Source organism: Macaca fascicularis, chromosome 9 (genome assembly GCF_037993035.2).
Source record: "Macaca fascicularis isolate 582-1 chromosome 9, T2T-MFA8v1.1".
Lineage (NCBI taxonomy): Eukaryota > Metazoa > Chordata > Mammalia > Primates > Cercopithecidae > Macaca > Macaca fascicularis.
Genome location: NC_088383.1, coordinates 100,101,314 through 100,124,629, shown reverse-complemented (window position 1 = coordinate 100,124,629; position 23,316 = coordinate 100,101,314). Strand labels below are relative to the sequence as shown.

The following is a 23,316-nucleotide window of genomic DNA, read 5'->3' as shown; positions in this document are numbered from 1 at the left end:
TCTTACTGTGCTCAGAATAAAATACCAGCTTTTAAATATGGCCTCAAAGTGTCTCCACGACCCGGCCCTGCCTCTTTCTGCAGAGTCCTCTCCCAGCCCTCCTCCTGCTTCCCGCTCCTGCACACTGGCCTTCTGCAGGTCGCTGGGCTGCTTGAGCAGTCATCGCAATGATGACTTTTTCTCAGGAATACTCTTCCTCCTGCCCTTCACCTGGCTAGCTCCAGCTTATCTTTCGGGTCTCAGCTTCAATGCCATTTTCTTAGAAAGGTCTTCTCATTCTTTCTCATCACGCTTATTCTCTTCAGAACATTCACCTCCAGTCTTTTTATTATGTATTTATTTTATGTGTTTAGCATACAATACTACAAACTCTGCTCTTGTAAAGGTGGAACCTGCTCAGCTCACCACCAAGTCCCAGAGCTTTGCACAATGCCTGGTATGTTATGGGTACTCAAGACAGTGTGACCACCTGAATGACGTACATGTTGTCTTTGACACATGCTGGCCTCCAAGTGTCTGTCCTCCACACTGCTCCTCTTCCAGTGGCCAGGAGGGCCTAAGGACAGTCTTCTCTAGATCTCTCAGCTTTCAAACCCAAAGAGCCAGTGCGGCGGGACAGGGCTACCCTTGGAAGAAGACAGACCCATGGTGGAGACACAAATACATCCCTGGTGATTGCTTGCTAGTTACTTAGATTCAGATTCACGAGATTGAGTTAAGAATGCCTGTCTTATAAGTCTGTTCTGATGAATAAATGAGTGTGAGAGAAAAGGGAGGACGTTTCGAAAGTGCCTACTATGCACTAGACCCTGTGCTATAAATAGGTCCTTTATGTATCAGGACATTCAGTCTGACACATAAAAGGAATGACTTTTATGAACCATCATGTGAAAGGAAAAGCTCTAAGCCAGCAGGATTTTGGTTACTTGGCAGAATTTAGGTCTTAAAGCAAATCAGATACAGAACATTGATATAACTAAGGGTTGCAATCTGCAGATGATCAGATAGAGATTGAAAACAACAGTGCTGTCTTTTAGTGTGTCCTCTGGCATTGCTCTGATTGCTTTGTAACACATTTCATACCTCCACAAACCTATGGGATACATTATAATGATTTCTGCTTCATAAATGAGGAAACTGAAACTCAGTGAGATTAGGTAGATTTCCCAGTTATACGACAGAATGACCCTGCATTTGGAGCCGGGTCTGTAGGCCACTGCATAGCTCTATTTTGGATTGAATTTGTGTCCTCCCCAAATTTGTATGTTGAAGCTGTAACCCCCAGAGCCTTAGAATGTGACTATATTTGGACATAGGGCCTTTAAAAATGTGATTTAGATTGAATGAGGTTATAAGGGAGGGCCTCAGTGCAATATGACTTGTGGCCTTAAAAGAAGAGACATTGGGGTGCCTGTGAACACAGGAAAGGCCATGCAAGGACACAGGGAGAAAGCAGCCATCTGCAAGCCCAGGGGAGAGGCCTTAGGAAGAACCAAACCTGACAACACCTTGACTTTGGACTTCCAGCCTTTAGAACTCTGACAAAAATAATTTTCTGTTGTTTAAGCTACCTAGCCTGTGGTATTTTATTATGTCAGTCCTAACAAACTGATCTTACCTTCTGAGAAAGGCTGTTATCTTGCTGGCCTTTGGGCCTTATTAGAGAGGTCTGGCTGGAGGTTGGCAGCATCTACCAAAGGATCCAAGCTCAAGTTCTCCTCCAAGATGCTCTCTGCTGTTTCCATTTCCCACTGTATGTGTGTGTGAAGTGAGTGGAAATCTGCTTTGCAAAGGAGAGTGACTCCTGGAGTGGGGCAGAAGACCAAAAGGAAAGAAGAATTGGATCTGGAAGAGGAGGGAGAAGAGAAAGAAAAAGGATAAAGAGAATGAAATGAAGCTATAAACAGGAGTACACGAAATGACAGAAAGGAACTGGAAATAGACAAGGAGAAGGGAGAGGCAAGGAAGAAACACGTGGGAAAAGGAAGGGAGATTGTTGGAAGTGGCTGAGGATGGAGAAGAGACCAACAGAGGAGGGAAACAGGTAAAACAAAAGTGCAAGGTAGAGAGGGAAGAAGAGGGAAAACAGAAGAAGAGAGGTAGGGGACGATAGTGAGGATGAAAAAACGCAGAATGGAGGGGAGAGAAAAGAAGACAGAAATAACGGGCTCTGCTTTCCCTGAGAGCTGGCTGGCGCGCGCTGCTGTATCTCCTCTGCTCAGCCTCTCCCTCCTCCCACTGAAGTCAGTGCCATGCAGTTGTGGGCCAGTTGCCTGGAGTTAAGAACACAGAGCTGGACCTGGGGAAGGGGAGGAAGCCACAGTCTACTGGACAGCAGCCCTTGCCTGGGCCCCTGCTCTTCAGGCCTTTGTGGTCTAGCATGAATGCCCAACTTTGGTCCCAGTAGGTCCCACGTGCTGAGAACTTCAGTAAGATAATTTCAGAGAAGAGGAAAAGGAAGGGAGAGAAAAAGACAGGGAAAAAAGAGAGGCTGGCTGGGGACTGGCTGACACCATGATGTGAGCAAGATCCCTGGGGACCACAGTTCCATGCCAGAGCCCAAGGGATGGGAATTTGTTTCTTCACCCATTCATTCCAGCACTGTCTGGCATATGAATCTGGGAATATGGTGAGAAAAGGAGGACAGTTCCTGCCTTCCTAGTACTTAATAAGCCAGTGGTGAAGAGGGAAGCATGTTTGCAAGGGGAGGAGGTACACAGTATGTCTAAAAGCACATGATCTAACAGGTGACTGCTGAGATCCTGTTTTCCTTGGCAGATAACGCTTCACGGAATTGGCTTCCTTTCTAGGGCGCTATTCCTGCTCGCCCAGGTGTTCCACTTGGGCCATTGGTTTCATGTGTATCTACTGACTAATGATCACTTAAGCCAACTTTAGCTTGTCACCTCATTTGAGGCTCAACAAAGCAGGTGGGACAAATGATCTGATGCCACACAGCCTTCCTCTAGAAACTTTTATTATAAGAGGAGATGCTGTCCACCCAAAGGAACAAATCTTAATACTGGGATCTTACACAAGAGGGTCAGGGTGTCTATTTTTAAAGTGAAAATATGGCCACCTGGAACCTTGCCATCTTTCATATACTTACTATACCAAAGTTCTGAAGTCGGAGATGGAGCCAGTGGGGGGAGAGGATATTGTCTGGCAAAGTGCTGAAATCTATATCAGCAATGCTTGTCTTTCTGAAATTCAGTTTCTTTCCCCACTGTATACTGGTGCCAGTAACTATGCAAGTGTGCGTGTCTGTGAGGGTGGGGATATACCACAGTAACCAAGTCAGCATTCTTTCAAAGCTCACACTCTAATGGGAGGGCAAACAAACATCAATGACTGTGGTTGTGGTAAGAGAGCTAAGTGTTATAGAAGGGGAAAGAAGTCTGGATAAGCTTGAGATGATGGACTATAAATTGGTCTATGTAGGATGAACAGGGTTTTGTAAAGAGAAGCAGCCCTTGGTAGGAAGAACAAGGTTTTGGACGGTGGAGCAGGCTTGGTAGGAGGAGCACGATTTCTAATGAGAAGGGGTGTTATGGTGCTGAGATTTGTAAGAGGAGTTGTACTTTGTAATGAGGCATGCGGGCTTTGTAGGAGGCACAGGGATTTAGGAGGAGCAGGGCTCTTCTAGAAGGAATAGGTCTTTGTAAGGAGGAGTGGGCTTTGTAGGAGGAGCAGGGCTGTGTAAGTAGGAGCAGGTCTTTGTGAAGAGGAGCACATATTTGTAAGGAGAAACAGTGCTTGTAACAGCATCAGGACTTTGTAAGGAGGAGCAGGGATCTGTAGGAAGGGCAAGGCTCTATAGGGAGAAGCAGGGCTCTGTAAAGGAGTAGGGTTTGTAGGGGGATTGGGGCTTTGAAGGAAGAGCAGGGCTTTGTAAAGAGGAGCTGGACTTTGAAGAAGCGGGGATTTCTAGGAGCAACAGGACATTGGAAAAAGGAGAAGCCCTCTTTAAAAAGGAGGGTTTTGTAAGTAAGAGCAGGGTTTGCACGAGGAGCGGGGCTTTGTAAGGATAACGTGGAATTTGTAGGAGTGGTGCTTTGTGAGGAGGAGCAGTGCTTTGTAGGAGAAACGGGGCATTGTTAGGAGGAGCAGGGCTTCCTAAGGATAAGCTGGGATTGTTAAAGAAGTAGGACTTCGTAAGGATGAGCAGAGCTCTGTTGGAGGAGAAGTGATTTGTAGTAGGAGGAATGCTTTGTATGAAGAACATTGCTTTGCAGGCGAAGCAGAGCTTTGTAGGTAGAGTGGGGTTTTGTAGGGGAAGCAAAGCTTTTTAAGGAAGATCAGGGCTTTGCAGGAGCAGGACTTCGCAGGAAGAGTAGGGTTTGCTGAAGGAGCAGGACTTTGTATGACAGCAAAGCCGTGAAGGAGGAAAAGGCCTCTGTAAGGAGAAAGAGGCCTTTGTGAGGAAGAAGAGGTATCTGTAGAAACAAGGTTTTGTAAGATGGAGCAGGGCTTTGTAGGAGCAGTGGGATCTGTAGAGAGGAGCAGGGCGCTGTAAGAAGGAGCAGGACTTTGCAGGAGGAGCAAGACTTCCAAGGTTTCCTTGGGAGGACTAGAGATTCTTTGGAGGAGCTGGGATTCCTAAGAAGAGCAGGGTTTGTAGGAGGAGCAGGATAAGGATAAGCAGAGCTTTTGAGGAAGAGCAAGGCACTATATGCAGAAACAGGGCTTGTAGGAGGAGCAGGGCTTCCTATGAGGACCAAAAGTTCTTTGCAGGAACAGGTCTTTTCAGGGAGGAGAGGCTTTTGTAGTGGAGGTGCTTCCTGAGGAGCAGCTGGGCTTTGAAGAGGGAGCAGGCTCTGTAGGGATGAGTGGGGCTTTGTAAGGAGGAGCAGGGCTTCCTAGAAGGAGGCCTGTGTGAGAAAGGCTGGGCTTTGCTGGTTTCTACTGGTAGTGATCACTGCATATTTGTCCTCTCCAGGCATTATTCTCTATTTGATTGCTAGGGGCAAATCCTGGCACTGCAAAGTCCACGGCAAGGGTTGGAATGCCAAGTGGGGTGGTACATGCCTTCCAGCAAAATGCTACCTGCACGTTCCCCAGCCACATGAAGAGCAGAGTGACTCCCAAGCTTCTCACGCCTGGCCTGGGTGCAAGACCCCTCTTTCTCTTTCCAAACTAGTGAAACGATAAGTGCTGAGCCTGTGTGGACAACACCCTTCTAAGACCTAAGGCAACTGTGACCTCTTTTTGCAAATGTAGGGTGTGGCAGACATTAGGAGGTCACAAAATTTTCCTTTTTCTCCTTGGGATGTGGCTTCACTAGGTCCTCCGGCCTTGCTTGCAGTTAGGTGAGGCCATGCTCTGGCCAGTGACATGTGATGAAAGCAATGTGTGCTACATGTTCCAGCACTTCCCATGTGCAGTCCTCCACATTCTTTCCCATTCTGCAGCAGCCTTGAAGAGAGTGGAGCTCAAATACAGAAGAAAGCCAAATTCTGCTCAGAGGAAAGCTGCTTTCCCTATCTCACTGAAACCCCTGAAGGACTGGGGTTTCTAGCTACCTCCATGGTTTCACTAACGTAAGACAAAGCTTCAGGCATCAAAATCACAATGGGGCCGAGCTAGAAACCATCGCAGTGTTCCTGACATAAATATCTTGCTTTGGCCTAATGAATTCCTGAGGCAAGTGTACATGGAAAGTATTCATAAACGCTTAGCTATCTAACTGGCTGAATGAAACAGTCTGTCTTTCAAGTCACTTGGGCCTGCCTTTGATTCCTAATTACTTTCAAAAGGTTTTTTTTTTGGATTTGATTAATCTAACAAAACAAAAAATTCTTCCAAGGGTGTGTGTGTATACACCTTAAGTAGTATTTGAGGGACAGTGTGCCATTTTAAAATAAATAACTGAAGAATCCTTAGAAAATATTTATGATCTCAAACACTCAATAAATTTCAATAAAGTTTGCTACAGGACTAGTACTTAAAGGAGATATTTTTAATGAAGGCTGCAAGCTACAGCGACTAATATTAAAGATGACAAACAACAATAAATTATGCAATTTAATTTTTAATAACAAAGATACTATATTTTAACATGGTGAAATATACTTGGCTAAGTCCAGATTAAAAAAAAAAAGTATCTAGCCCAACAGTACAATCATACAGCTTTGTACAGAACATTCCATAGATCAACAGAAAATACATTTGAGCACAAAAATAAAAAATATTTAAAGAGAATCTCTAAGCAGCATTTTATTTCTGCAAAAGACATATCTTGTACTGATTAAATATCTACAAGTGCTTTTCCTTTACAAAAATACATATATTCTTAATAGACTAAGTCATTAACAATGACCTGGTAATTCTTTCACTTCAATTTGAATGATTTATAAGCTAAATCTTACAACCACAAAAAGGTTTTTATTTGTATTAAGATGTTACCACTTTTGACAAAAAGCTTAAAATATTTTATATTTCAAAGGAAAATTAGCAACATAACTTTACAATATATCCTATGATATTTTGATTGTGAGGGCTACTCTATTTAAAACTGATGATCTCTGTTGTGTTGCTCAGATGCAGGAAAGCAGCAGAACCCTGGTACTCCCCCAACAAGCTCCTGTCGCGGACCACAGCTTCATAAGGACACTTAGGCCCCCACCCCCATTCTAAAAAATACAACAAAAGAAAACCGACCCCAAACAATGCTAGGCTGATCCCATTACATTTTTAATGTGTAGAACTCCTGCTCCAGTGGACTGATGTGCAGAGGATGGATAAATAAATTTGTTGACTATCTCTCCATCACCCAGAAATATTTAATCTTCATTTACACTAGATTAGTTTCTTATTCCATGAAGCTCCATAGATGGAAGAAAACTAGACTCAGTATTTAACATATGTTTCACTTGATTTTAGATTTAAAATTATAAAAATTAAAAATCTCTGAAAAATCAGTCTCAGTTTGGAACTATAGAAAAAGGGGCATAACGAGTATACAGACACATTTGAATGAGCATTTAAAATAATTATTTTTAATTTTATAACTTTCTGAAAGGAAGTGCTCAAGCATTTTAATTATATTCGAAAATATAAGGAAAGCAAGTAAACATTATTTATGAAAACTGTATTACACTAGGAAGAGAATTACTTAAATTATTGGAAAAACATCACTGCAATAAAAACTATTGAAAATTGTATTGTACATTTAAGTATATCTGAATTAACTTTCAGTCTGATGTTTTCCATCAAAATGCTACTCAACTAGGTTTGTCAAGTAAATCCAGAAACAGTTATTGTGTGCCTTGAAAGGGTTTGAGTCTCTGGTGTATTTAATATTTTTCACTTTTTCATAAACCAGATCTAGCAGACATGTTCCTTATTTTTACCCAAACTGTAGGAATATATATTACAAAATATTGATAACTGCATTTCAACTTTTCATGTTTCTAATCCAGAAAATTAAAGTTACGGCAAACTCATTCAGTTTTGAAGTTCCTACTACCAACCAATATCTTACTAGTATAAAGCTTAGCTTTCTGGAAAATTCCTTATGATAAATCAGAATATGTAATAGAGTGTGCATCCATTTTTACCCTCTCCAAGGAGATTTACCTAGTGACCTATCAGAAAGGCTTCATGAGTTTTACCTTTAAGGTAGCCCATAGCATGAATTCCCAAGGAAAATGGTACAAGGGGGATATGGAACTTCCTCTTGATGTACATGCTTGTTCTGTGACCCATTTTGTCAAAGCTGGCTGTATGGCTAAATTCTAATAATAATAAACTAAGTGCTGAGGAATAAGACAAAGAGTTGCATTTTTTTGGAGATGGAGACTCGCTCTGTCACCCAGGCTGGAGTGCAGTGGTGTAATCTCGGCTCACTGCAACCTCCACCTCCTGGGTTCAAGAGATTCTCCTGCCTCAGCCTCCCATGTAGCTGGGATTACAGGCGTGTGCCACCACACCTGGCTAATTTTTGTATTTTTAGTAGAGATGGGGTTTCACCATGTTGACCAGGCAGGTCTTGAACTCCTGACCTCAAGTGATCCACCTGCCGCGGCCTCCCAAAGTGCTGGGATTACAGGCGTGAGACACTGTGCCCAGTCTAGAGTTTCTTTTTAAGGGGAAAAAAACCACAGGCTCTTATGAAATATTTTGAATACAGAGAAAGCCCTTACTTATATAAATTCCATAGAATGAACTCTTTTCTATATAAGTAAGGGTGTTGGCACTTTTACCAAAGTCTGCCTTTAATAAAATTTCTCATATTACGAAGAATACAGGAGCTAAATCGAAGCTTAATTTTAGTTTACACTGCCTCCATGAAATAAAAAGCCTCTCAAATTAAAAATCTCAACTTTCTTTTAAAGTAGGTATTTCTCTCACTTTTCATGCAAAGGAAGGCTATTTGTTGTGTTTATTTCTTTCTCACCTTTGAGGATTTCCTAATATCTGTTAGATGACGCTGAAAAACAATAAACATATTTGAAAGGAAGTGTGTCCTGATTATTGCAAGAAAAGCCTGCATATGACTGATCTCACCAAGAAAATTCAGTTTAAAGCCTTTCTTTGGTGATATTTTAGCAATTAATCAAGGTTATTGCCTAACTATATAAAATTAAATTGCAATCTAAAAATTTCCAACCTCCAAACTGTTAAAACCGTCTCTCCAACATGGTTATTAATTTACTGTAAAATGTCTTTGGTGATATCTATATTCTTATGAAAATCTTCCAAAAAATTAACTTACAAGAGCCTATTTAGATATGAAACCATTCATAAGAGACAGGTACAGATAACTTAAACTTTATGCAGTAAATTTAAAACAGAAATGCACTTTAGCAATGAGGCACTTTCTCTTAAATATTTCAGTAAAGCTAAACAGTTCACAATATTATATAACACACTTTTTTTCTTAAAGAATCAGTTTAAATTTAGATTACATTTGAGTGTGTAATGTAGTTGAGCAAAATCATTACATTTATAAAATGTGGCACATTAGTATGGGATAGATGTTTAATGTATAAAGAAATAATATACTTCTCTAAGAGTAGTTAAAAGGCATTACCCAAGTTACCTGTACTCCAGACTGAGTATTACCTCATCAATGAGCATTTTAGTTTATTTTTTCAAACTTTGTAAAGGTGTTTTGCTAATCTAGAGAAAAGGCCATACATATTTTGATTTCTTTATTAACTGATGTGATTACTTCAATTAAAAGTAATGTTTATAAACCACAGTCATTCTTTATATCTAAGTTCCCTTGACCCTTTTATATTTATAATTTCTAAGGCAGATAAAAGAGATAACAAAATCTTTTATGGAAGTAAAGGTCTTTCAGTTTATTGCTTAAGAAACAACAGATTAAAGAGAACTTTTAGTCTCTGATTTTACAGATTCAGATGATTCCTATAGGTTATTTATATAAAGAATTCATTTTATAAGCACCCTAAATTTATAAAGCTAACCACAAAAGTTGCCTGTACATTTTTTCTATACCTAGTTTCTTGCAAATTCTACAACCTGACTTAAGGGGTAATTAACGGGGAATACAGTGTATTACTAGACATGAAAGTAGTCCTATCCTTAGAAAGCTGTAGTTGAATAATATACCAAAATAAGTCAGTTGAAGAAATCTGTGATTCTAGTAGTAATACTATATAACTTATGACCATCAAAAAAATGTGTACCTTTCTCCAAACGACAATTGATGCCTTTCTTTATGTAAGCTTTTCACATATTTTGGCACATATTCCATTGCATTTCAATAAAAATGTTAATGCATTATCAGTAAATAAAAGAATTCTATATAAAACTATTCTGTTTCATAATTGCTTCCTATATATTTCCTTGGAAAATAGTGAAATTAATATGACAAGGCAACTAGCCAAATTTAAAGAGATTTTGTAAATAAAATTCATTTATGGCCATTAAGTTTTGGCTGGAGGGCCAAAACATCAAAGTCTCACTTGTGATTTTTAAAAATGCACTCAATTCGTTTTGAGTTAATTAAAATTCTATTTGCAAAACACTATTTTAATCACTGACCTAGGTGTGACAAATTTATAATAATTTGTAAAAGTTCTTAGGGATGTCTGGGAACTGAGTTTCACAGCATAGAAAAATAATTTCTGTAGCTAGATAATAAATTCAGTTTTTTCAGCCATTTGTAGTTAACGAAAATCTGCCTTTTAAATTCTTTTAAGTGCTTGTGAGCCATTGCAAGAACAAAAACAATCTAACAAAACAAAGTTAAGAAAGTATTGCCTTAACCTTTTTCACCAAAGTTAGAACAACAGAAAAATTTAATAGACTTTTTGACTCAAAAAAAGATACAAGGAAAAGATAATTATGAAGTTTCAGCCTTTTACGTAGTGAAACATATTAAGATTTAGCTGTAGTTTGTATGTTTGCTAGAGTTGTACAATATCTTATTTCTAAGAATCATTTTGAAATTCAGAAGGCTTGATTTCTGATACATTTTACTGGAAAATGTGGCACATTTACCACATATGCAGTATAAAACCTAAATGTGTGTAACACACAGGTTGTGCTCATGTCATATTTCTCAAACAAATATTTTCCCTAACTTTCAAGATTTTTTCCTAAGTTTCAAAGGTTAGCTTGTTTGTTTCAAAGCAATTTCCAAATAAGTTTTTTGAAAACTGTAAATTTTAAAAGATTTAAAATGACAGTTTTCATATAATTTAAGGTAACAAGACTTTCTTTGACTTGCAGACTAATCCTAAAATGAATGGAAGACTTAACAAAACTGCAAAATACAAGACATTTTGTATTTCTGATCTTAATGAACTCATGTATAAAATAATAATCTCATTTCCCCAATTACTACAGGATTTAAAACAAAATACCCTTAACCTATTAATTTTGGTTAGCATAGTTCTATACTGCATTTATTCTATTTTATGCACAAAGTTTGGAAATGTGAAAGGTAACTAACAGTTTTAATCTACAACTGTTTTGAGACTTTTGAAATCCATAAAATAGCTAATGTTATGTGCTCTAAACATCCTAATATTTAAAATCATCATAACCCTCTGCATGCCACAATGACATATACCTAAGACCAACTTAAAAAGAGAAATAATGCACTCATTAAATGACAGCAACAATGTAATGATACATGAAATGGGCTATACAATGACATTTCCATGAAGCAGCACCTGCTTGTCATAAGGCATTATGAAAGAAGATTAACCTTACTTACACATTAATTTTATCAAAAGTAAATGTGATCAGCTGCCAACATTTTGAATGGTTGGGAATCTAACTTCAGTTCAAGAGGTCACATACATTTTCAGTCTGGAGGGCTAACATGCCTTCCTTGTGCAATTGGTAGACTACACGGACAGATGCTTAGAATGTCTACAATTATGTTGTGCTCTAATGTTACAGAATAACTGGAATTCTTGGCAAAAGGACTTGCACACTCAAGAATGAACTTTTTCACACAAAAAGCTTACCAAGAACAAGACAGTGGCTCAAAAACCACTTTTCTAAATATATTTCCATACAAAATAATTTCAAGATATAATTATTAGTTTCTTGTACAGTACGCTATTTAAACAAGAATAAAATAGTAAGTATGTGAAAACTGCAACACCACAAAAATTGAGCCATTTTACTAGTGTAATTAAACATTAGAACAATCTTGGAACAGGCAAGCAAAATATTCAGAAGGTTGAATCATGGCGGCACACCTAACTGATTTTAACCATGACTTGCACACTTTGAGACAACACAAATACCTTATGCAGATGGTTCAGTAGCAGAATGGCACTTGGTTTGCTCCTAATAGAAACAACATGAATGCAACTGACAATTGAGAGATAGACAATGGCCTTATTTGCATGCTGAAAATCTGGTTGTGTTCCTCTAGTCCACACACCATTAACTGTGCAATCTGTTGACGAGTAAACAAATAGTGCAGGATTCATCTCAGTGAGGTCTGGGCCCCTTCATCTAACCAAAATCAATTCTTGGTCGATACTGCAATACCATAGGGTATGACTACAAAATAAAGACAGATAATGAATAAGACTGTACTTGGATAAAAACAATACAGTTTATATACAAAGATTTTAAGAATTTGGGGTTATAATTTACAATATTTCCTGGTACTAGAGATTACAACAGTTAAAATTTGAGTTACCATTAAAACTCGATTTCTTTTGATTGCCATTATTTTTCTGTAATCAGTCAAGTTTTCAATAATATGCAGCAGAGGTCAAGTTTAAAGGTCTACAGACATGATGCAGGTTGTATATATGACTAGTACCAGCACAACACTTAGAAGAGGCAAGACCTGGGGAGGACTGAAAGTTACATACCCTGCTTATAGGCATTCAGTTAGTAACCCTATGAGGCGAACAAGACAAATCAGCAGCCTGGATTCCACTACAGCTTAGGCTGGTGAGAGCCCACTAAATCACAAATCAACGAAGAGACCCCCTCTGCTAGGAACCTGTAAAACTGGAGTAGTGTTCACAAATCACATTTCTTACAAGTTTGACACATTTTTTTTTAATTTAAAATTTATTTTAATGGTTCTTTAAAAATATTGAAAAAGTAGCTAATTGTTACATGAAACATTTAGGTCACTGCCTCCTTTCAACAGTTGATACTAATAAACATTTGGATTTTACTACAACATAAAATAACCGAATGGTTCATATTGTTCTTCATGTCACTATGTAGAAAAGGTATCATACATCTGGCTATCATACAGAACTAGAGAGAAAACAGCTTCTTTGGGATAAAGGCATATGGCATATGCCACGCTACCTCTGTGTTTGTTTTTACCCTGTACCATATCTTATAGAACCAAAACATCAGTGGTTTCTCCTTTCCTTAAATCTGCAGATACCCCCTCTTAAAATGAAATTTGAGGAGCTAATTTTATGGAATCAAGAAGGGGCTGAGATGGCCACTGACTGATGTTTCTCCATCTTAGTATACATGAATACAAAAATACGGTATAGAGAACTTTGTATTCTTTCATATAGATAAAAGGGCTAGACTGAGACATAACAATCCTGAAAAATGACCATTTCAGTGCTTACTATAGCTATGCTACACACTGGGACGACTCAGTGTGGGAATCTGTAACCATTCAGCTCAGGATGGAACTAGAGGGTAGGAATACAAATGCCCTAGGTCTTGCTCTCCCAGCTGAAGTACAGCAGATGCTACCACAGCTCTCTAAGGGCTGGAGTAAAAGTGTAAAAGTCTCAGACAGTCTCTCAGGGTTTCCAGGATCTAAAACTTCTAAAACTGTTTTGGTTTTACTTGTTTTTATTTTAAACTTTATTTAGTTCCCCCTGAATCAGAATACCTGGGAAGGAGTAAGACACAGATATCTCCATTTTACTAAACTCTGGATGTTTCTGAAGCCCAGAGAGATTCTGAGATGACCAACATCCTTTCCATTCTACGTCACCCAACCCACAGCTTGCCCTTCACTATGATAACTGCTCTAGTTTTGTATTTGATTCCCGATTCTATTGAATCTGCACACTCTCTGCAAATACATAAGCCACTCATTTTAGAATGCATTCATCATATATAGAAGTATCCATCATCAGTTCTACTAGGGATAAAGGTACAGAGGGAAGTAAAATGGCTTGATTGGTAATGCTTGGGATTTTCTCAGTTTTGGGCTGAAAATAATTTTCTTTTCTCCCCCAAGTAGCCATTTGTGTGTGTTCTATAAGAACATATGAAGTTTAATAATTTTATTGAAATGTGTCACAACACTGAAAATTGTAAAGGTATATTTTAAGTTCTATTTGTGTTTCGGTTTGTTTTCTGAAATAAAATGGCACCACACTAACAATAATGAAATGTGGCATATAATTACCTCTTAGTGTTAAGTGACTGCATTAAATAGACCTACATTACAGTTTCTAGTCCTCAAGTCTCATTATGTAATAAAAATAAAGAACAGATACTTAGAGAATACATTTCAAATAATTTTAGAAAATGATAAAACTGTCTTTGATATACTTTTTTCCTTAAAGAATGAATTATTTGGCCGGGCGCGGTGGCTCAAGCCTGTAATCCCAGCACTTTGGGAGGCCAAGACGGGCGGATCACGAGGTCAGGAGTTCGAGACCATCCTGGCTAACACGGTGAAACCCCGTCTCTACTAAAAAATACAAAAAACTAGCTGGGCGAGGTGGTGGGCGCCTGTAGTCCCAGCTACTCGGGAGGCTGAGGCAGGAGAATGGCGTAAAAACCCGGGAGGCGGAGCTTGCAGTGAGCTGAGATCCGGCCACTGCACTCCACCCTGGGCGACATAGCGAGACTCCGTCTCAAAAAAAAAAAAAAAAAAAGAAAAAAAGAATGAATTATTTTTGTCAAAACTTGTTTTTACTGTAGATTTGGAAAATACAGAATGGTATCAAGAAAAAAAGGAAAAATATTTAAATCCTACCATCCAAAGGTAACTACCATAATAATTTTAGTGTATATTCCTCTACTCATTTTATCTACATTCGTTTTTTTTTTTTTTCAAAACTAGAATCATGCTAAACACATTGTTTAGTATCATTTAAATTTTTTATACATTTAGCAATTCCACAAACCTATTTCCATACCATTTTATATGGTCCTACATAATTTTTAACAGCTGTATATTATGCTGTTATAGAAATGAACTGTGAGTTATCAGTAAGTCTCCTTTTGCTGTACATTTGAGTTTAGTCCTTTTCTCCTTTGCTATTATAACTTAATCTTAACCCACCAATCTATTTCTTTTGCCCCAGGATAGATTCCTAAAAGTGGAACTGCTAGTTCAAACAGCATACACATTTTAAAGAGCTTTTTGATCAATACTGTTACACTGGTCTTCAAGAAGGTAGTTCTGGATGGGCGCGGTGGCTCACGCCTGTAATCCCAGCACTTTGGGAGGCCGAGGCGGGTGGATCACGAGGTCAAGAGATCAAGAACATCCTGGCCAAAATGGTGAAACCCCGTCTCTACTAAAAATACAAAAACAAAACAAAACAAAAAAACCTAGCCGGGCATGGTGGCACATGCCTGTAATCCCAGCTACTCAGGAGGCTGAGGCAGGAGAATCACTTGAACCTCGGAGATGGAGGTTGCAGTGAGCTGAGATCGCGCCACTGCATTCCAGCCTGGCAACAGAGCGAGACTCCATCTCAAAAAAACAAAAAACAAAAAACAAAAAACAAAAAACAAAAAAAAGTAGTTTCATTTTTCTACATTTTTAAAAGAAATTTGAATGCCCATTCCTCTATAGCCTCATCAATAATGATTACTATCTTTTCCCACCTCTTAATTTGGCAATCTAATAAGCATAAAATAGTATTTGTTTTCATTTCTTGACTTCTAAGAAAGTTACTCATTTTTATATGTTTATTAGCCCACTGTGTTTCCTTATGTATCTTGCCTGATCATGTCCTTTGCTCATTTTTATGAAAAGTTGGGATTTTTCTTACATATTTGTATCAATTCTTTATGTATTAAAAACATTAAACCTTTCTCATACATTATAAATATATTTTATGATATTTTTGCCGTGTGCTTTTAATATTAATAGTCAATTCAATTTTTTTAGGTACACTGTGAAAGGCCATCCCCACTCTGAGATCAGTTCTTCAACTATATTTTCTTCTTGATCTTTTATAGTATCATTTAAAATATTTACCATCTTGAGCCATTATAAACCTATACTGATGTAAAATGTGAGGTGGAATTGAATTCCCCACCCACAGTCTCAGTATAATTAATTGAAAACAAATCCTACTAGATCTGCACCCTACATTACATTCCTGAGTGCACTATTACCAATCGGCCCTTATGCACTGTCATGTTCCAGCCCCACTGTCCTCCTTGCTATTCTCAAACAACCAGATACAATCAATTCTCAGGGCCTTTGCAGTGTGTTCCCTCAGCCTTCAGTGCTCTACCTCAGATATTCACATGGCAACATCTCTCAATTTCTTTTGATCAACAATCACCACCTCCAAGAGGGCTTCTCTTGGCTATCTTATCAAAACTATTCTATTTATCTATTTTACTTTTTCTTCTAACACTATAAATTTTAACATGTTTATATTTTTTGTCTGTTACCATCATTAGTGTAAGTTCCATGAAAGAAAAGATTCATGTTCATTTTTACTTCTGTACCCTCAAAGGCCTAGAAGAGTGCCCAATGCATAATACTCAATAGATATTTGTTAATCATTTTACTGCATTAATTTGAAATACCCTCTTTAGAGACTCATACATACTAGGGTCTGTTGCTGAGCTATTCTTTTTATTCATATGTCTATATTTAAGGCAAGACCCTATTTTAATTACTTCAACTTTAAAATATGCTTTAGTATGTGGTAGTACACATTCCCTCTCATTACTCTGTAAAAACATGACTGATTAGAAGCACCTGTTGATATTTCCTTATGAGCTTTAGAATGACTGACTTTGTCATCTTAAACAAAGATCTGGTAAAAGTGTGTTTGGAATTACATTTAACTCTATAATTTAATTGAGGGGTGAACTGGGATCTCTATAAAATGTAATGTACTATTTAAATTTCTTAGGTATAAAATGGAATTCTGTATATATATGAGAAGGTCTCTGTTCTTAAGAAATATATGCTGAACTGTTTAGTGGTCAATTTTCCTGATACCTGCAATTTACTTTTAAATGATTAAATTATATGTATACACACACACACACACACACACACACACACACAGATTAATTAATAAGGAGATGAGAAGAGAAAGAGAGGGGAAGAGGAGGCAAAAAATGTGGCAAAATGTTAACTGATGAATCTAGGTAATCGTAAAGAATATTCCTTTGTATAATCATTGCAATTTTCTGTTGTTTTGGAACTTTTCAATAGGAAAACATCAGGACTTCACATTGAATTTTATCAAACACCTTTTCAGTATCTACTGATGATTTTTAACCTAGAGTATATATGTATAAAATATATGTATATTTTATATATATATATTTAATCCCATTCTCCCAATATTAAGTCATTCCTTCATTTCTGATAAAAAATGATATTAGGCCTTGGTTTACTATTATCTTACTATATTAGTGTATTATTTATCATTTATTTATATTCAAAATAAGATTTGGTACCCGTTTTCTAATTGTGGGTTCTCTGTCAGTTTTTGCTATTAAGAATGGCAAATTGGAAGGTTTCCACCTTTTCTAATGATTAACAATAGATACAGCATAGGAATGATTTATTCCTTGAAAATTAGAGAGAATTCTGACCATAAAACCATTTAGGTATCCTTTCAGGAAGTTAAGAGTGCATCCTATTAGCTACAAGTTCAATTTTCTTACAGGACTATAAGCCATTAATGAGGTGTTGAAGGAAGAAAAGGAAATTTGTATGGATTTAGAAATTTGGTCTCACTCCAGTTTTTCCCTAATACTTTGGATCATGGTTTAAGGACATCTTCATTTCTAAGGAAATATATAGACATCAAGAGTAAAAGCAGAAAGCCACGCATTGCACAGGTTATAGCTATAGGCAGTGTTATCGTTACATTTCAGCATCCCCAAATCAGCCATGAGGCTAAAGCAGCTGAAACATCTATATACCTCGGATATACACAAATCTCAGCAGCTTAGTTACATTATGTACCCCAGACCCTTATCTGCATAAAGAGAAGAATGATCTTTCTCCCTCAATGACTTGGCCTTCAGAGATGTTAAATTTACTTACTACATTGCTGAAAAGCTAGGACTTAAAGAGTATGTATCAAAAAGAACACATTTTAATGAAGGCATGAGAATTCCCATGTCATACAGCACTGACAAAAGGCTGAAGAAAATTCTAGATAACTGCTAATTAAATGTTTTCAATTAGCAATTTCAAGTGATTCTTTTAATGCTTAACATACATTCATTTGTCCCAACTCCAAAACTGTAACACTGGAGGTAAGTATGCCAGTTAAGTTTGTTATATAATTACAATTATCCTTTCTCCCTGGCTCCAAGGAAATAAAGATGAAGACTACTTTAATTACTGAAATAAAAGAACGTTGGATTTTATTATTTTATTATTTATTTGTTTGAGACAGAGTCTTGCTCTGTCACCCAGGCGGGAGTGCAGTGGCACAATCTCAGTTCACTGCAACCTCCACCTCCTGGGCTCAAGTGACTCTCCTGCCTCAACCTCCTTAGTAGCTGGGACTACAGGGGTGTGCCACCACACCCAGCTAATTTTTGTTTTTTTTGTAGGAACAGGGTTTCACCATGTTGTCAAGGCTGGTCTCAAACTCCTGGACACAAGAGATCTGCCCGCCTCAGCCTCCCAAAGTGCTGAGATTATAGAGGTGAGCCACCATGTCTGGCCTAAAGTTTATTAAAAAACAATTTTTTTTTAATCTTGCTATATTGCCCAGACTGTTCTCGAACCCCTGGCCTCAAGCAATCCTACATCCTCAGCCTCACAAAGTGCTGGGATTACAAGCATGAGCCACCATGCCTGGCCCAACAACGGATATTTTAAAGAAATGGTATGATTAATTCACAGGATTAAGGTTGATCTTCAATCACGTCTGTACCCAACAATAATCTTTACTATACCCTTGTCTGTTTCTCAAATTTTTAAAATGTATCTTTATCAGATAAACTTTCCTCAGACACATGTTCAAATTTTCTTAATGCATTATTAAATCAGCTCACTATCATTTTTAAAGAGGTAACCCAAGTAAAGTACTAGGGAAGGGCTAATAAGCAAGCTCATAATTAGAATCAGCTGTTGCTGTTATTTAGCTTCACCTAATCTGGCATTTTATATTTCACTTGTGGTTGAATGATTCACTAAAAAATAACATTCATACAAAGAAAGTAACATCTCAAAATCCAATATGGAGCAGAGATTTCTCAAGGACTGAAAGTAGTAATTATTAAAAACTCTTGATTCATAAATGATAGCCTTAACATTTCCAATTTTTTAGTTCAGTAAAATTAAATAGATAACTCAGGAGAACCAAAATAATGGGAAATCTTGGGTTTATAAGTTGAAAAGATAACTTTTTGTAGCTCCAGTAACAATTAGTTTTACAAAGTTAAATGTCTTAGGAATTGAGTTTGGGATGAATGTGCTCACCGCCATGGTGTCATGATGGTCATATGTACAGTCGTGAGTGCCTCTTACCTGATACAAAGGGCCATCCTGAGAGCAGACTTGCGAAGCTGAGCAGTTCAGACACCGAAACTGCGGAGGAGATGAACTCATCAGATAAGAGGCATCCACAACTGGACACATATTTAAAATTGATTATTTAAAATAGTTTAACGTCAAACACAAGAGTCAACATGATTAATGGTAAATAAACACTTTCCAAAAAAATGGTGGTTGTTTTTGAAAAAAGATTTTAATAACTTAGTAACTGGTAAAATTTAGCTTGAAGTAATTTTAGCATCTAGATATGAGTTTTAATATTCTGCAAATGCAAAAATGGTGGCCTCTCCTTTCTATATCCTTTACAAATACTATTTCCTGGGAAAACCTCACTTCTTGCATACATGAGGGACATCCTCATTCTTCCATACCTTCCTCTGATCAGTCTCTCCCAGATCTCTTCTTCAGCTTCCCCTGAAAGTAATACTGTTCAAGGAAATCAGAGCTCTGAGAGGGACACAGAACTCCGCTCAACCTATAAGGCATCTACTTTCTGTTATATAGTAGGTTCTTTACATTGCTTTATATTGCTGATTATATTAGCATTAGATTGTGAGCTCCTTGAATCTACATTTTAGTCACATTTGTGGTCTTAATAGCTAAGGCCCAGAACTGGCATACATCAGCCATCAGATTTATGAGTAAAGCAATGAGTGAACACACTTTAAAACTACTGAGTAGATTCATTTGTTAACCTACTACTTTAAAACAGTTTATTCACATTAAAAAACTCATTCCCAAATCCTAATTCTTCAATATTATGCTAAACTCTTATTAAATATAATTTTAATTGTAAGTGGACTATAAAACATAAAATGTATACTTTAAAATTATGCATATATGAATTCAACATTGCATACTTTTCAAAATGGAAAAATTAAATACATAAAAAATAAGGTACAAATTAACCAGGATATTTCTAACATAGCAAAGCAGGTTTTTAAAAGATATACTTTGAAAGATTTAAATAAGCACTGATTAAAACAAATATATTTCTAGGCTTTTAAATAAAAATTAAGGAATTTTCTATTTTCCCAAAATACTTTAGTAATTTTTTTCTCTAACAGTCAGTCCTTGATTTTGGGTACAGTGTGCATCAACATGCTGTAAGGCGGGCACAGCTCGGCTCTCCTTTAGCAACCTTCTCCTTTTGCTCCCAAGAGTCCCCAAGCTCTGGTCTATCAGACTTTGCGTAACATTGAAAATCCTAAACAGGGTTCAACAAGAGTAAGCTGGAAAGTGGCAATTTCACTAAGTGATTCTTTTTTTTTTTCTATTGATCTCTTTGGTATCAGTCAAGATGTATAAACTTGCTTTTCTTACAATTGCCTGCTAATGCAAATAAAGCAAAGGAAGACAAGCATGGTGTAGTAACTTTAGGTGCTGGACTGGCAGAGATTGCTGGAAGAGATAAAACTAAATCAGGATGAGCTGCGAAAAGGGGGCTGTACTGAGAACCATCCAAGAAAAGGGGAGCAGGAAGAATGTGAGTCCATGATGAAAGCTAAGGCTGGATAGAGATATTGACAATAAACTCTCAGGGATGAAACTAGGTGAAGGAAGAGGGAATTATAATCATAATAAAGGTTAATATGCATAAGCTATTAATAAAATAATATTTATCATGTCAGACACTCTGCTAACACTTTAGTATGCAATATTTCATTGATTCTTAGTTTTACTCAAATTTTAAAGAATCAAAAAATTGAGGCAAAACTAGGAAGCAGGACACAATTGGAAGATAGCTGTAACACATAACAGCAAAAGATTCACATTCAGAACACATAAAGAGATCCTAGAAGTCAATAAGAAAAAGACAAACATGATGAAAAAGAACCAAGGCAATGAATATGATAGGTAAGTTCACAGAAGAAATACAAAATAGATAATATGTAGTGTTAGTGAGGATGTCAGAAAATGGATGCTCTCATACATTACTGATATGTTTGTAAATTTCAAATAATATCCACTAAAACCTTTTCAGAGGACAATTTGTATCTACCAAAATTTAAAACATGCATATTCTGTTGAAAATCCACTTCTAAGAATCTAGCCAATGGATATGCTTGCATATGTGTAGTAGGTACTGGAACACCTTGCTTGTAATGTCAAAATATTTGAAAAAAATCTACATGTCCACCAAACGATGGTGTTAATCAAATTATGCTACAGCCACACAAAAGGAATATTATTAATGTACTAAAAAATTGTTTCAAAGTTTACTGATTCTGCACAAGACATTATCAAATTTTAAAAAAGTTGTAAAACACTACATATGATTCCACTTATGTTTCAAAAAATGTGATGACCTCTGGGTATGAATATTGTGAAGAAAGTCCAAGTATTAGATGGATGACAGATCAGATGATATAAGTCCCTTCCAAACTAAGATCTGATTCTGTAATTCTGCATTCTCAATTTATAGATGTGGAAACTACAGGGAAAGTCAGTAGTCACAGATCACATCTCCTGAAACACTATTACTCAAAGGATGGTTCAAAGATCAGATGCATTAGTATCTCCTGGGAGTTTGCTAGAAATACAGTAACCTGAGTCTCATTCCCAGACCTACTGAGTCAGAATCTGCATTTTACCAAGATCCTTAGATGATTTAAATTTGCATTAAAGATCAAGAAGCGTGTTTTTTTTTTCTTTTTTCTCCCACTAATAAGAAAAGGATTAATGCCAAGCTTGAGTATAGAATCTTAAGGTGGCAATACTGATATGAACTGAGAAAATTTTAAGAGCTAAGTCTGACCAGCTGTTTGTTTTGATTCCTAAAGAGAAAAATCTTTCAAAAATGCATAACAATGGAGACAAGGGTCTAGAGAGGGCAGGGACTGTAGAAGACAGGCTTAGCCTGAAGTGGAATTGCCCCAAGATAAGGAGAGCAGTGGCACAGAATCCGTGTGGTGCAGGGAAACACCCCACTATACTTGAGAAATTGAGGCAAAATCAATTATCCTGAGATTCTTCCTAAGAGGCTAGAAGTAGAGCAAGGTAGAGGGGTAATCTGAATATGGAGTACCCTTGTCGGAGATGAAAGACTCCAGGGGTCCGAGAGTGGTATCCAATACGAGGAGGAAAGAAAATGACAGATCTATTCACAGTGTGTAGAATAGATGAGGAGACATCCCACAGTACCAAATAGAATAAAAAACCCGCAAAGATGCCAATTCCAGCCAAATCAATCTAGAAATATAACCCAGTGCCAGTCGCAATCCTATTCTAAAGCTCATCTGGAAGAATAAATGGGTAAAATTAGTCAACACAATTTTCAAAAGAATTGGGGATTTTGCCCTAATAGGTACTAATACACATCATAAAGCAACCTAGAAGGCCCAACTATTTGCCTTACAAAACATGTTTAAACTTCATCCAAATTTATCCCAAAGAAAGTAGACAACTGGAGGGTTTCAGAGAGGGGTGTTATGTGATCAGATCTTCATAAAAGGTAGATGATGTGTAATGCTGGTACAGAGTAAGACCTGCTCACAAGAACAAAACAATGTCTAGGAACACACACACACACACACACACACACATATATGCGCACACACATATATACACACATATGCACAGACATGGTGACATCTCAAAACAATAAAGTTAAATATGGATTATTCAATATTCAATATACTGTATTTCTGATGTAAAAACAATTTGAAATAAATTAGAATCTTAGCCTTGTGTTTTTGTATAAATAAATTAATTTTGGGTAGCTTTAAATGTTTAATACAAAAAAGCAATAGAAACAAGTAAAAGAACCACATAGCGGTCATTAGTTTAGGAAATCAGCTGAATCCAGCCCAAGGCAGAGCTAGTTAGCCAATAGGTAGACTAATAAGAGCTCTTCAGACATCCTGGCATCCTGCTGGCAGTGGATGATGAAATAAGAAGGGATGTGATCACAACAATATGCTTCAGGAGCTTAATCAGGAAATGATTGTTTTAGTGATATGGCTGCATTCGTCCATGTCACTCAACTGTCAGAATTCATCTATTAATATTATATTAATTCGTCATTGGAAGCTGAACAAAAATTGAAAATTTAACAGAAAAAAAGGAAGCTGAGATTCAGATAAATAAAAATTATCTTTATGATATATTTCACATAATCATTATCTTATAAAAGATAACATTTT

The 23,316-nt window shown here is 37.1% G+C and overlaps 1 protein-coding gene and 1 long non-coding RNA gene across 13 annotated transcripts in view; one reads left to right on the top strand and one right to left on the bottom strand.

Moving 5' to 3' along the window:
- Positions 1 to 23,316, bottom strand: part of PCGF5 (polycomb group ring finger 5) — a 73,801-nt gene that overhangs the window by 7,083 nt on the left and 43,402 nt on the right. The window contains exons 8-9 of one of the 4 annotated variants that reach the window (XM_045361188.3): positions 19,145 to 19,204; positions 6,016 to 11,997 (exon numbers count right to left, since the gene is read on the bottom strand). In XM_045361188.3, coding sequence (XP_045217123.1) covers positions 11,950 to 11,997; positions 19,145 to 19,204 — 108 coding nt within the window. In that variant the 3' untranslated portion in view covers positions 6,016 to 11,949. Of the gene's footprint in view, positions 1 to 6,015; positions 11,998 to 19,144; positions 19,205 to 23,316 lie in introns of those variants that run through there. The other 3 variants (XR_010578027.2, XM_045361187.3, XM_065521137.2) reach the window with 3 other exon arrangements.
- The window catches only part of LOC123566839 (uncharacterized), a 149,337-nt gene that overhangs the window by 107,875 nt on the left and 18,146 nt on the right, over positions 1 to 23,316 (top strand). For 3 of the 9 annotated variants that reach the window (XR_006689492.2, XR_006689491.2, XR_012417942.1), the window contains one exon: positions 18,223 to 18,317. The exons of the other annotated variants lie outside the window; for them this stretch is intronic. This is a non-coding gene — a long non-coding RNA (uncharacterized lncRNA). The remainder of the gene's footprint in view (positions 1 to 18,222; positions 18,318 to 23,316) is intronic. 9 annotated transcript variants of the gene reach the window in all.